This window comes from Boleophthalmus pectinirostris, unplaced genomic scaffold (assembly GCF_026225935.1).
Source record: "Boleophthalmus pectinirostris isolate CB_2022bp ecotype Guang Dong unplaced genomic scaffold, ASM2622593v1 HiC_scaffold_11, whole genome shotgun sequence".
Lineage (NCBI taxonomy): Eukaryota > Metazoa > Chordata > Actinopteri > Gobiiformes > Gobiidae > Boleophthalmus > Boleophthalmus pectinirostris.
Window position 1 is genome coordinate 6,418,623 of NW_026570994.1, and position 15,985 is coordinate 6,434,607.

The 15,985-nt window shown below is 38.6% G+C and overlaps 1 protein-coding gene across 1 annotated transcript in view; it reads left to right on the top strand.

Moving 5' to 3' along the window:
- The first annotated feature begins 1,225 nt into the window (after positions 1-1,225).
- Positions 1,226-15,985, top strand: part of tns1a (tensin 1a) — a 153,954-nt gene continuing 139,194 nt past the window's right edge. The window contains 1 exon segment of the mRNA XM_055164954.1: positions 1,226-1,410. Coding sequence (XP_055020929.1) covers positions 1,405-1,410 — 6 coding nt within the window. The 5' untranslated portion in view covers positions 1,226-1,404.

The window sequence follows — 15,985 nt, forward strand, 5'->3', positions numbered from 1 at the left end:
TCTACTTCACTACATTTGAGAGCAGGTATCTGTATGTTCTACTCCATTACATTTTTGAACTGGCCTGAAAAGTAAAAGTTTTTTATTTTAGTTTGAGAAGCCTAAGGATTTACTTTTACCAAGGTCATAGTTTGAGCGAACGATAAAAGCAGCTAGAAAAAATAATATAATAAGTCTAGGTTTATATGATGCCGGTCTGAACAGAAGAACCAAAAGTGGCGTCGCGTCTTTACTTTTTATTCCGTGTTTAGACAAGCGTTTTTGTGAGGAAATCTGCGTGCATACGGTGATGCAAAAGTGTGTGGAATTTGAATGGGTATGCATGCCACACTGTATGTATTTGACGTAAACGTGTATGCGATGTGTGCAGATCTGACCAAAGTTTTGCGTCTTGGGCAGTGTAGACGGAAACGCTACGGCGGAGAGTATTCAACGCTTCAGATTTTTGCATTTTTAAGACCCAAAAACGCCGTCACCATCTAAACAAAAGGCACTTTTGATTAAGTATTTTGTCTTTTTTTATTCGAAAGCATTCTCATGTAAACAGGCCATAAAAAATAAAAACAATTGCTTCTGTTGAACAAAATTCTTCACAAATCTGTATCCAATTCGCCACATTTGAAGCTTTACTAGACCTCACTCTACACTTTTACTTTTTTACTCTTTAACTACATTTTTACTTTAATACTTTTACTATGTAGAATTTTCATGTGATACTATTATTTTAACTTGAGTATTTATTTGCTGCACTGTGTGTACGTTTACTTAAGTACCAAAATTGAATACTTCTTCCACCACTGTATAACATAGATCAGAAAATAGCATAATCTGAGCTGTGGTGTTCCATTTATTTTTACCCAAAACATTGCTTCAGGTACAGCTTCATTTCAATTCTTGGGCACAGTTCACAGAGAAAGTCTTGCGTCGACAGCCCTATTGAGGTCTGTCAGGAGAAGTAAGGAGGGAGAGAGAAAGAGGAAGAGAGAGAGGGAGAGAACCAAGAGAAGAGAAAAGGAGGGGGATACTGTTACCATCTACCCCCGGAGAGAGCTCTCATTTTGGGCACCGGAATCACACCGCTACCCCTTCTAAACCACCTCATTTCTCCTCCTGGCCATATATAGCGCGTTTGGACATTTCTTTTGGCACGGCGTCAGAGAACGGGAGACAAGTCGAGCGGTACGAAGACGGTCTCTTGGGGCACACCTCCTCTCTCACTGATTCAGTAGCTCTCTCCTGGCACGCGCTGAGGATTACCGCTGTTGTTTGGAGCTGGGAGGAGGAGGAAAAAGTAGTCTGCGTTAAGTACTCCCACCGTGGCATGTACCAGAGAGGGGTCAGCATACAAGCGGGTATGTTCACATAGAAGAAACTGACGCGAAAACACACAAACTGGATGTCTTAATGCAGGTACGTGAATGACAAAACTTCACGCAGTTTCTCATTTTGCACTTCATTTTTGTAATTTTCCCTCATGCTTTATAAATTTAAACGGATCTTCTAATGACTTTTTTGGAGAAGCGGCTCCATGGGAAACTTGTAGCGAAGGGAGTTGACATCTTTTCATGGCCAGACAGTGATTTGTGGCGGAACTAAGCGCTTGGAAGAGCGGAGAAACCCGGGGAGCTCAGCGTGCATCCACACGTGTTTTCACTCACCGCGGTACATGCTTCTGTTTTGGTCCACCCGCTATTGCTATTGTTAGGGCTACCGTTATTGTTTTTTTTTTGTCAGCTAGATCCGTACGTTGCCTGATTGAGATGGATGCCGCTAACCCCTGGCCCCGTGGTAACGCGTGGATGGCAGGTAAACACGAGCGGTCAGGGGGTTACGCGCAGAGCTTGTGTGTCCTGGAGGGGAAAACAAGAGGGAGGAATGTGTTGATGTTGTCATGGTAACGTCGGTCGGTAGGCTGTTCCCCGTGGATGTTTTTCGGGAACCCGGTCTAAAACTATGGAATGCACGCGCTACCGTTGCTTACTGAATTGTAAAAGTCCCTGGAATGTTTCAAGGTGCAAGAAAGTGCATTTGGTCGCCTTGTAAACTGAGGTGGTCTTGTGGTGTTTTCTTCACTCCCCCTGTTTTACTTGGCTGCACAGATTTAAACACAGATGCTAAAAGACAAGCTTGTTTACATTAGACAACTATGCAGAGAATGTTCCACAGTATGGCATTAAATTATACGATAATGACTACATCAGCTTCAATATATGAAAGCTAGAAGTCAGTATTTATCATGTGTGCAATTTCTTTGAACTACGGTGAAATTTGTGGGTTTTGTTGACAAGATTTAAAGGTGCATTGAGTAACTTTTTTTGGTGGATGTCCGTCAAATTTATTTCATCATGGACATTATTGCAATGGAATACTGGAATGTTTCACAGTATGGTATTAAACTTTTCTATCTTCATGGAGACCAAACCAGACCACGTTACAGGTCAGATCTGTGGAGAGGCGATCCTATTCACAGTCAGAATGTCAGGATTTTTGAGCTAAGAAACTACTGTGGAAGATTCCAGGCTGCTAGAAACAAGCAGGTGATGGACCCCCAACCAAGGAGTTACGCAGTGCACCTTCAGTAAATGCAGTTTTTTTTAAAAGCCATATACCGCTTGCTTATTGTCATTACCAGTTGCAATAGAAAAAAAAATAATGAAAAACTATTAGAGCTGTAAGCTGTTGACTAAAGAAATTCTTTTGGACTAAAGAAATGTCCAGCCGATTGATTGGCCGACTAAAAATGAGGCGCTTCAAAAACTCTCAAAACTATTACTTAACTCTGTGTATCTGACCTAAAGGGCACTAACAACGCTACACCTGCAGGGGGAGCTCATGCAAAAACTACTATACATAAAAAACGTTTTAAATGAATCTACCTTTTTATGTGTAAATACAAAAAAATCATATCTTTAGCTCACTCACTATTAGGGGTGTGTGAAAATATCATGTCGTTTAATGTGATGATACAATATGGATATTCATGGACTGCTGTATCAAGTATATTAGAAGAGTATTTTTTGGTACATTTTACTGAATTATTTTGTTATAGCGATGCAGTTTTTGTTGCTTGTTTGGAGAAAGGAAAGTAATTTGTGCGACACATTTCACATTTTCACTGTTTTGATGATTTAAAATGGGGCATTTTTCATTTGAACTTTGCAAGACTTTTAGTATCACAGCCATGTTTTAGCCAATATTTTTATTTGAAATATATTGAATCGACTAGAAAGTGCACTGTATCGAGATATGTATCGTATCGTGGGCTGTGTAACGAGGTATGTGTCGTATCGTCAACTTCTTAATGATACCCAGACCTACTCACTACCTTCCCTTTCCTGCTGTTGTCTCATATAAATTCTACTAAACATCTAAAGGTCTGTAGCCTTAAACTCTAGGCAATCACTCTTTTGACCAAAAAGTTGAAGGTGTGATTCCTGCTATTGACAACATGCACAATATATAAACTCTGTGCCATTGCCTAGCATGATATATGTCTGATTTGGTCCATGTATAGCTGTCTAAAGTGATTTCTATGTAGGAAAACTGTTACAAAGACGTACAACTCACCCTGAAGCTTTAAACATGCTCTTATTTATGTCTCTGTACCCTCGCAGAGATCTTCCGTGAGAGTGATGCTTCACACCTGTGCTCCCACGTGGACCATTTGTCTCCCCTGTGTTGTAATACCATTCGTCAGGACACTTCATCTTCTGAGGGCCCGTCAAATAGTCCTGTGGAGATATGTGTTTCAAAGGGGAAAAGTGAAGTTAAATATCACGGCAAATGTGTGGAACTACATGTTATTTGGTTAAAGACAGGGTATTTTAGTTCAAGCTGGCTCATATTACGCTATTTTTTTGATCTATGTTATAATGTTGTTTCCTCATCACAAACATACCCGGAGTTGTGTTTTGTTTCATTCGCACATGTTTGACACACAAATCCTGTATATTTAGAGACTCTGTTTAACCTTGTGATGTCATACAGGACTTGTTCCACTGTGTTTTTAAACTCCATACACCTTTACTAGAATCATTTGGATCATTTCAGCTCTGGAATTACTAACACATAACATATTTCGATCACCGTGTTACCTTTTATTGTTTTTGAAAATGGTAAATTCGTTCTTAAGTCAAAAGTCACTCCCTCTTCACAGTGCTATCACTTTACAATCGTTGTTAATGAAAATACAGCACATCACATCAGGTTTGTGAAGTTGTAATATATGTTTTGTATCGTATTTTTCTATATTTATGGAGAACTGTCGTGTGGGAGCTTGGGCGGTGTAGACTTTTGTGCGGAGCAATGGACAAATCTTGCAGCTAACCATAAAGATGGTTTGAATATGGCCCGGAGAGATCGCTAGATTACTCAAACATGTATGGATGACTCTAAAACCTCTTCAGACATGGGAACAAGGTTATAATATGGTTGAAAGCTCCAAAAAGTAAAATTTGCTTATATAATAGACATTACCTGTAGAAAAACCAGTTGGAAAAAGAAAAGTACAAAAATACAGAAAGTAGAGTAAATTTTTAAAGCAGAATTCCTCCACCTATATTATCAATACAGGAAACTCCATCCAAAATGAAAACAAGGAAGGTGTATTTCTGGCAGTTTAATTATTATTATTTTAATTAGATTTAACAAAAACTGTTAACTCTAACTAATAAAAAATTTAGACAAGTTCTGGCTCTTTATAGAACAGAATGGTTGCTAGGTAACAGTTACGAAATTACCTCTATCATCTGCTGCCCATATCCAACCACAAAGTAAAATGATAAACTTCACCAAAATGCTCAAAGTAGAGAAAACTTTGTGAAATATTTATCAAAACCTCAGATAGAATGATGTTATCAACCTTTTAACCAATAGTGTTTCCCATCTCTACTGAACAAAAGTTAAAAGGAGCTGTTTCATTTCATGACATCAAGGTGGAACCAGAGCATTTTTAGCTTTGGAGATGTAGACAGACTAATAATAAAGGGTTGCTCAAACATTTGTGAATGAAACGCAACTCCAGATATGTTTTTGATGAGGTAACAACATTTCAACTTGGCTCACAAGAGTCAACTATGCGCAATATAGACCCTTCAATATAAATGATCATAAAAAGCCAAACCACCACGGCTACATTACAGGACCATCTTACAAGTTCGAAGCCCATTTAGCGCATTTACACTTTCAAGAATGTAAAAATTGATACTCTGACTTAGATAATTGCCATAACAGATCATTTGAGAAGATGTGGAGTTCGAGGAAGCCTATATTTTATTGCGATTTCTGGAGCCACTGATTTTGGCCAGGCCTTGTGTCTTTTTTCTCGCCTCAGTGTGCTATTAGTGGTCAGATGACAGGAGTCGTACTGCATCCACCCATTAATTAAACAGGATCTGATAGAGATACTGTGTCCAGAGACCAGCCCCATGCAATACAGGAATGACCACAACGTTTGGAGTAAACTGAATGGAGTTTAGAAGGATTAGAGTGCATAAATTATACTAAGTAAATCAGGATTACAAGAGGTGCAGTAACATCTTAGTAGTACTAGTTGTACTTGTAGTAGTGATAGTTAGGATTGTTATACCGGTACTGGGAAAAGCTCAGATACATCAGATTTTTCAGGTGTCTGTATCGGAGAGTACTCAGACCAGATCAGAGTTGCAATACCACAGTGTATTTTCCTGAATAATGACCCGTAGATGGGAGCACTGCCTCTGCTGACTGTGTAGAAATGTGAAAGTACTTAAATCAGCACAATTCCTCATCAAAAGTATATTTTTAATGAAAACTTTTGATCCAATACTGATATTTAGCCTCCACTGAGGCTTAATATCAGCATCGGATCCGATAAACAAAATGCATCAGAACAACACTAGCAGTAGTGGTAGCAGTATTCTTAGCAGTAGTACAAGTACTAGCAGATTAATAGTAGAAGCGTACCATTACAGTTGCACAACTAGTTAGCAGATATTTTAAGCCGGAGGGAGTATAGTAGAAGCAAGAGAAGTTGTTGAATATTGTACATTTTCACAGTCATAAATATTAGTTGCCATTATAGTATGGGGTAACCATACCCTATCATATATTTAAATGATATCTGGTCACATTCTATATCACGCTTTTCCACCTTCAAGGCATTCAAAGTGCTTTATGTCAAGGAGTCACCCACCCATTCACACATAGTCACACATCAGTGTACGCAGACACTGGGGGCGAGGTGGGTTAAGTGTCTTTCCCAATCTGTGAGAGGTGGAATCCCTCTGCCAACCTATGGACCAATGGGTCTGAACACTCAGTGATGTTTATGTTTATGGGATTAGAACCGCCAACCTTTGTATTAGTAGACAAACTCTACCAACTAATCCACTGTGGCCCTCACAAAGGTTTAGCAGAAAATATCAGAACACTGGCCCCAATTACACATCTGATATTCATTCAACCTGGAAGACTCTACTTCCAAAGCTTCCGTCCTTGTTGTACTTTCATATCCACAGCCGCCTTGGGACAGAATGATACAAACATGACTGCCATCCTGCACCAAAAGCCTCTTTGACCATCAACGATAACTTCTGTAGTGTCACAGTGTCATCCTAATGGACACAATGGCAGTTTGAAGTGTCAGGATTTGAACTTCAATAACCACCTCCACAGATCATAACAACCAAACTTCTATGAGATAACCAGACTATTTAAAGTGTTCAGAACATGCCTAGAGCATGGAGGTGATGGTAGCTGTACACTCTCCATGTTTTTCTCATGACTCAGAGATTGTATAACCCCAGTTTAGCGCTCCTTTAAATTTGTCAGTAGTCCAGGACCAGCCACAACTGCACATCTGATATCCATCATTTCCTCATTTCATTCCGGCGTCTGTAGCTCGCAGTCATTTGGTTGAAAACTATATGAGGGCCACAGAACAGCCAAACCAAAGCCCACTCAATGCTACATGCTCCCATACTGCTCCCTCCATGATCCTTGGACTTTAGCGGAGGTGGCGAGAGCACAGTTACGTTTACACAGTTACTTTTACTTGAGTAATTTTTAAAGGGCACATATTACGCAGTTTTCTGATCTATGTTATAATGTTGTTTTCTCATCACAAACTGAACTGGAGTTGTGTTTTGTTTTATTCACACACAAACTGCATATTTAGGCTGAGCTGTTCTCTCAAACAGAAAACACTTTGTTCCACCTTGTGATGTCATATGGTAATAGAGGAAGCGCTCCATTGTGTTTGTGTAAATTGTGTAAATTCCATACATTTTCACTAGAATCATTTTGATTATTTCAGCCCTGGAATTGCCAGTCTTGACTGAACTAAAGGTTAAAGGAGCTGTTAACTTGAAACCTATTGCTTCATGACATCACAAGGGGGAACGGAGCATTTTGAGCTTTGGAGTTGTAGACAGACAGGATTACTCAAATGTGTGAATGAAACAAAACACAACTCCAGGTATGTTTCGCTCACAAGTTCACCAGTCCAGTTTAATGTAATATAGGGCCTAGGAAAGAAATTGTACTTTTTGAGTGCTTTTCTAGCTGCATCCTTTTTTACTCTTGGGTTATATTATTATTGAAGTAACAGTACTCTTACTTGAGTAAACGTGATTCTTCTTTCCAGTCTAAAGTGACAAAATGACAACGTTTTATGTAGACAATATGAAATGATTTGAACACTTGTGTTTCTTGCAGCGCTCCTTCAGATATGATTTAGTTTTCTCTAACTTTTGTGTCTGTCCTTCAAAAATACCAGATTTTATGCATGATTTAATGTTTAGTCCTTCAAATCACTTTAGATGTAGAATTAGATGTTATTATGATACAGTTACAGTTACTCTTTAAAGGAGCACTATGTAACTTTTTGGGTGGGAGTACATCACCTGCTTGTTTCTATGGAGATGTCATTACTCTGCCTGTAAAGCTCTACTTTACATTTATTCAGTTACAGGTGGTTTTACAGCTCAAAAACAGCTCTGACTGTGAGTGGGATTGCCTCTCCACAGATCTGATCTGTAACCTGGTCTGGTTTGGTCTCCATGAAAATAGAAAGGGTTAATGCCATACTGTGTAACATTCCAGATAAAGCAATAATGTCTCCATGGAGAAAAGCATTTGACAGATCCTCCACCAGAAAAGTTACACAATGCACCTCTACGTTACTTTTACTTGAGTAGTAGTTTCAATTATTATCAATTTCATGGACCACTACTTTGTACTTCTACTTGACTAGTATTATTTTGAAGTAACGTTACACTTACTAGAGTACAATTTTGGCTGTTTTACAATCTCTGGAGCTATGCCACCTCCATCCCTGTTTTACAAAGTTTTTTTCTTTTCTTTTACGACCAAATAATGTCACTGAGCTCACCAGCCGTCCAAATAGTCGGGCTTTCCGCTGTGATAAATCTTTACGTTGCGGTCGTCTGCGGCAGTTAGCGTAGCAACCATACCCAACGGCTAATTCCGATTTTTATAGCATGTGGTAGCCATTTCGTGTTAGCCATGCTGCCCTCAACATTTAGACAGCTGATTATTCACAAGGAGAAGCCGTGGAGTTTTGTATTCTTGTCAGTTCCAACCATCTCTCCATTGTATTAGCGCTGTAGTGGAATCCTGTTGTTTTTAAGAGCTAAGTGGGTGATGATGGATTCTAGTGGAAACTGCAAACATGTACTCTGGAGCGAAGTTCTCATGCAACTTTTGAGGAACAAAAACAAAACAAAAAGAAAAGCATTTGTTTTTGTAAATTGTGTTGGTTTAAGGACTTGATGGTTGCAGATAAAAAGGCAGATTCTGTGGTGTTCTTGATTTTTAAGGTGCACTATGTAACTTTTCTAGTGGAGGGTCCGCCACCTGATGTCTCCATGGAAATGTTGTAGCTTATCTAGAATGTTCCACAGTATAGATTAAATCTATCACGACGGAGACAAGCATGTTAAAGCACTACATTACATTACAGCTCATAGTGTTTTTGAGTAATAGAAACACTTCCTAGATTCATATAATCCACATTCCAGACAAAGCAATAACATTTCCATGGAGATAAGTAGATGGCAGACCTCCCACCTGAAAAGTTGTGCAGTGTACCTTTAAAGCAGAGCCTCACTTTTCGCCCTTTTTTCTTTTTGTACATTAGATTTTTCAGAATTGCATATTTTAAGCAAATTTTAACCTAATTAGCTTTTAAACCAGTAAATGAATGTATTCACATAAAAAAAAAAAAAATATTGTCAAGACATTTTGATGAAGTTGACAATATTTAAGTACTGTGGCCATACTGGTTTGTAAAAGCCTAATCCCGTCAGATCGCAGAAGCTCAGCAGGGTCAGGCCTGGTTAGTACTTGGATGGGTGATGCTTTGCTTCTGTCAGTCTGCCCCAGGGCAGCTGTGGCTACAGTAGTAGCTTGCCACCACAGACTGTGGAATGAATGAACAATGAACTGTAAAACCCTTTGGGTGTATTGAAAGGTGTTATATAAATGCAGTGATTAATTAATTAAAATTAAGTTATTAAAAATTAAAGCCTATGTAACTTTTTAGTCAAACAAAGGCATGTTTTTTTTATAAATTTGTTTGTATTTATTGTACTGAAATACATACGTCCTTACTGTGAGCTGTCTTGCGTCTCCACAAACTTGACTCGTATTCAGCCTGGATGAGAGCTGATACCTGCATGTTTCCATGGTAATGTTGTTCCTTTGGCAATAATCTTTCACAGCATGGCATAAAATGGAACTATATCCACCTGGAATGTTCCCAAGTGTGGTTTTAACTCTATATTTCCACTGAATTGTGCAGGTGAGAAAGTTCAATACTGTGCCTTTAAGTACCAGGCTTGTATTATAAGAGTAGGACACCATCGGCTGTCCATAAAATGATTTGTCTTGGAGATAAATGGCTTTGGCAGACTTAACGTAGGCCATAAATCAAGTGAAATTAAATATTCCAAAACGGGATTACATTTAAAACCTACAATTTCGGGATTAGGGAGTCATTTCTGTGGGTATTAGACGAAATGTAGCAACAGTTAGCTAATAAAGTCGACAAAATCTTGCAACTGCACTGTACTACTAGTATATTTCACTATGTGAGTAACTCTTTATTATTAGTCTGTCTACACCTCCAAAACTCAAAATGCTCTTTTCCATTTTGTGCTCCCTTTTATGTTTTGTTTAGTAGAGATTGACAATTCCAGCTTTGAAATGATCCAGATGATTCTAGAGAAGGTGTAGGGAGTTTAAACATTTTTTGATGAAGAAAATCAGAAAAAAGTGTAATATGGGCCCTTTAACTGACAACCCACTGCAGTGCCACTTCTACATGATGTCAAAATGTCTACATAACAAGCTTCAGCAACATCAGAGCCCCGGTTGGATTTAGCGTTTCTCCAAGCAAAACAGAAGAGCCCGTCCAAAAGGGTCCGCTGGATGCCTCAGTCCTTATTTGGCCCCCCGACTGGAAAGCGGGAATGTACTTTGTCAGGCACGCTGCCAGGGGGGGCTGGCGAGGCGGGCGGGGAGGGTGGAGAGGGAAACAGGGGGCTGGAGGAATCCGAAATGTGGTGGAACCCTGAGCCAGAGCCAGGGAGATGATTTATGCGCAGTGGCAAACATGCTTTCTCCCATTAACCGGGCCCAGCGTGATCAGGGAGTCATTACGCACGGGGGGTCAAACATGTGTGTAGGAAGCTGTAGAAGAAGTTTAAAGGCGCACTGTGTAACTTTCCGATTTGGGAGGTCCGTCGACTGCTTGTTTCTGTGGATATGTCATTGTTGTGTTTCGAATGTACAGTATGAGGTTAAACAGCTCTACCTTACGTGGTTGTATTGCTCCAAGGAAAAGAGGCATTGTGAATGTGAGTGGTGTCGCCTCTCCGAAGATCTGACCTGTAACATGGTCTGGTTTGGGCTTCATGAAGATAGAAAGGTTTCATCTGGGTCCATCAAATGCTTTTCTGTATGGAAACATTATTGCTTTCTCTAGAATGTTTCACAGTATGGCATTAAACCTATCATCATGGAGACCAAACCAGAACAAGTTACAGGTCAGATCTGTGGAGAAGCAATACAGAAATAAGTAAGAAAAATATCTCAGGAATCTAAGGCTATCTGTTACATAAGGGTGAGTTGTTGTACAGTTGTAGGGAGTATTATCTGTTACATAAGGGTGAGTTGTTGTGCAGTTGTAGGGAGTATTATCTGTTACATAAGGGTGAATTCTTGTGCATTTGTAGGGAGTATTATCTGTTCCATAAGAGTGAGTTGTTGTACAGTTGTTGGGAGTATTACCTGTTACATAAGGGTAAGTTGTTGTACAGTTGTCATGAGTATTATCTGTTATATAAAGGTGAGTTGTTGTACAGTTGTAGGGAGTATTATCTGTTACATAAGGGTGAGTTGTTGTACAGTTGTATTGAGTATTACCTGTTATATAAGGGTGAGTTGTTGTACAGTTGTAGGGAGTATTATCTGTTACATAAGGGTAAGTTGTTGTACAGTTGTCATGAGTATTACTGTTATATAAGGGTGAGTTGTTGTACAGTTGTAGGGAGTATTATCTGTTACATAAGGGTGAGTTGTTGTACAGTTGTAGGGAGTATTATTTGTAACATAAAGGCGAGTTGTACAGTTGTAGGGAGTATTATCTGTTACATGAGAGTGAGTGGTACAGTTGTAGGGAGTATTATCTGTTACATAAGAGTGAGTTGTACAGTTGTAGGGAGTATTATCTGTTACATGAGAGTGAGTGGTACAGTTGTAGGGAGTATTATCTGTTACATAAGAGTGAGTTGTACAGTTGTAGGGAGTATTATCTGTTACATGTGAGTGAGTTGTACAGTTGTAGGGAGTATTATCTGTTACATGAGAGTGAGTGGTACAGTTGTAGGAGTATTATCTGTACATAGTGTGTGTACAGTTGTAGGGAGTATTATCTGTTACATGAGAGTGAGTGTACAGTTGTAGGGAGTATTATCTGTTACATGAGAGTGAGTGGTACAGTTGTAGGGAGTATTATCTGTTACATGAGAGTGCGTGTTGTACAGTTGTAGGGAGTATTATCTGTTACATGAGAGTGAGTGGTACAGTTGTAGGGAGTATTATCTGTTACATGAGAGTGAGTGGTACAGTTGTAGGGAGTATTATCTGTTACATAAGAGTGAGTTGTACAGTTGTAGGGAGTATTATCTGTTACATGAGAGTGAGTGGTACAGTTGTAGGGAGTATTATCTGTTACATGAGAGTGAGTGGTACAGTTGTAGGGAGTATTATCTGTTACATGAGAGTGAGTGGTACAGTTGTAGGGAGTATTATCTGTTACATGAGAGTGCGTGGTACAGTTGTAGGGAGTATTATCTGTTACATGAGAGTGCGTGGTACAGTTGTAGGGAGTATTATCTGTTACATGAGAGTGAGTGGTACAGTTGTAGGGAGTATTATCTGTTACATGAGAGTGAGTGGTACAGTTGTAGGGAGTATTATCTGTTACATGAGAGTGAGTGGTACAGTTGTAGGGAGTATGGTTTGAATGTAGCTCTGTATGTGTTTAGTTTAAGAGGACACTGCAGAATATAGACTCCACTGCTCTCGTATCCAGTTTGTAGTACACGATTGTGGGTGAGTTCGTACTAAATTCAGATTTTATTATTTGTGGAAAATTACCAAAATCAGCCCCCATATCAGCATTCCTTATCTGTCATGAAAACAACAAACATATCAGTCCATCTCTATACAAGTATGAGGCAAATGTGTGACTAAAAAACAAAAAGATAAAAAGCAACTAAATGCATTACCCTTCTATATTAGTAATACTTAAAAAAAATCTTCATAAATCACATCTTTATTATTTTGAACTTGACTGTGGTGTTGAAACATGATGTGGGAGTGCCTCTGAATTGCCTGACTGCTTAAACCTTTTCTGAACCTAGTTTGTTGGAGAGACTTTATTGATCCAGAGGGAAATTCCAGTTTTGCTGCAGCAATATTTCCACTGTGCTTCTTAGTGGCCTTTGCGTTTCAGTCAAAGGTCTCAGCGCAGTTTAAGAGAAGGATTGGTTATGGAAGGTCTGCAGATCTGTGTCAGGACAGTTTGAGGAGAGGACGAGCCAAAAGTGTCCATCCTCTGTGTCCAGCAGCATCACAGCAGCCTCCAGGTGAGCACAACAGGAAAGGTCTCGTTCTTACTCCTCTTTTTTGCTTCAGTTGGTGATGGAATGGTTCAGTATTTCCTCTGGAAGGTCTTCTGCCAAATTTGCTGCCACAGATGCTGTAAAAAGCCTGTCCTAGTCCTTAGCTAACTTCTATGGACACAGGAAAAGCAGTTCTTTTGACACAATCCAACAGGCACTTGTGTTCATTCCCTGAAAGTATTTCCTCTGAAGGTCAATCTTTTTTCATTGATCACTATAAACTTTACAGTAGGGCTGTAGTCCGTTAGTTGTAATCAGTCGATGAAGTCTTAGCTGACCAAAACACCCATTACAACTAATCATTTTATATTGATTGTAAGGATTTATGAGGGACAACAGTAGAGAGCTGAAGCAAGTGAGTGAGTTTCTTTTGGTATTCTTATGTAAAAAGGCAGATTAAACTCATGATTCTCAACTTTAACCTATCTTTATATCAGTACGTTGCTTCTTCATACTTTTATTTTGCATAAAAAGTAGTTTTTGCATGATTTCCCCCTGCAGGTGTAGTCTTGTAAGTGCAGTTTGGGTCATATGCGTAGAGGTACTTAATGGTTTTGAGAGCTTTTGTCACGCTCCCCTTTTTGTCAACCAATCAATTTGCAGCACATGTCTTTAATCCAACAAGAACTTTTTAAGTCGACTCCTGTATGTTTGATTTGAGACAACGCTATAGCTAAACCTTGAACCACTTGAAAATGCATATATGTTATTATTCTCTCAGATATCAGAAAGAGGTTGATCAACCTTGCGTACTTTGATATTACGAACACCCTTTATTCTCCAAAACCCCCCCAAAGTCCCCCCAAGCTTTCAGCCCTCTCACAAAATCTCTTCTGATCCACACTTTCATTTAGACTGGACTTACTTCAATAGCTTCCCCGATCCTACAGAATCTACTGGGACTTCACCTGAGACTTTTGCCCTTCTCCAAGACAACAAAACCACAAGCCCACCTCAAAGCAACCTACCCCCTGGACCAAACCGGACCTCCTCGCCCCTCCCACCTCCCTCGTTCCTTATCGGGGACTTGTTCTACTTCAGTGGCTGCTCAGACGGACCTCGTGACTTCGTGAGATTATAAGGCTAAACTGCTTTCCATGCTCCCTGAAGCTTCTGTATGGTCTCCTGCTCTGTTTACTCGGGACTAAGAGCTTGAGAAGGTCAGGGGGTTGTCGAGATCTGGAGGCTGACCCTGCTTTGCTTGAATGGTGTTGAGAAGTTTGTGTGCTCAGTTGGATGGTTTCTGGCATAAGTTTGTGTGGCATAAATTTATTTTACTGATACTTATATGATTTTTAAGTGAAATTTGTTTTTAGTTTATCTGTTCATGCTGCGGAGAAGTGAAAAAGATGACTGGCAATTCTATGTAGTAGAGGAGTTTCAATGCTTTTTAATACACAACTCATTTGTATTGGCATCAGACTGATCTCAATACTTACCACAGTATTTTTTGGTATTGGATCGAATGAAACCGAAAACACGCACCAAAGTTATTGTAGAGGTGCAAATTGCAAAAGTGAAAAAAACGCAGTTGGCCAATATCCAAAACTTTTTAAAATTTAGATGTTTCAGCAAAAAGCCTTTGTCAGATCATTTTTCTTGAATTGATATCAGATCGAAACAAAAAAAATCACTGGTGTCACTTGCTCTATACACTAAGAATGAAAGGGGAGGAGGGGAACATCAGGTGGGATTGGTCATTCTACGTGAACAGTGGGTTTGATTGCAAGGTCTCTTTATTCATACCACAATGTGAGTCAAGGAAATTACATTGTGGTTAAGAGTAATTACTTTCTGCAGAAACATGGCTCTGGTTCTGGGCATACTCATGTTGATTTTACATTTGCGGTAAAGTAAAAAAGTAACATTTTTAGAAGTAGTAAAAGTAAAGTAAGTAAAGTAAAGTAAAAATATAAGTTCGGTAAACCTAACTTTTTTAGAAGTAGTAGTAGCAGCAACAACAAGAGCTTTTTGTGTTGTTGTTTTGTTTTGATATAAATACAGAAGACATCAAATATATGAAGTAAGACGTATGGAATTATGTAACAAAGAAAAAAAAAGTTAAGCAACAACTTTTTCTTATAAATCTATTCAATAACCAGATTCTGAAATTGCACACCTTTTGCTTTGTCGAACAATATTTAGAGGGTTGTTTTTTGTTTTGTTTTGTTTTTTAACTTTTTTCTCTGCTACGTAATTCCATACATATTACTTTGTGTATCTGAAGATGTAGTAAGTAAAAAAAAAAAAAAACTGAGCGAGAGGGTCAGTCTCAACTTTTGACTGGTCATGTATGTTTAAACAGCTCCAGTCAAAAATCTCATTCAGATTTTTGTTTCTTTTTTCTTACCACTTTCTACCTTTTAAATACATACAGAAGACATTAAATATATAAAGTAAGATATATGGAATTATTTATTAAAGAAAAAAACTTAAGAACACTACTAAATATATTTTGACAAAACAAAAGGTAGGTAATTTGAGAAATTTGTTATAAATTTATTTTTAAAAGTAGTAATTTTTGTTTACTACATAATTCCGTACCTCTTACTTCATACTGTATATGTGATGTGTTCTGTATGTTTGTAAAGTGTATAAAGTAGTAAACATATATTAAAAAAAAAAACATCGAATGAGAGGGTGAGTCTAAACTTTTTAACTAAACTATTTTTAAATAGCAGGAAAGTCTCATTTAAACTTTTGTTTCATTTTTCATACCATTTCCTACATTTTCAGTACATACAGAAGACATCAAATATATGAAGTAAGATATATGGAATTATTTAAGTAACTAG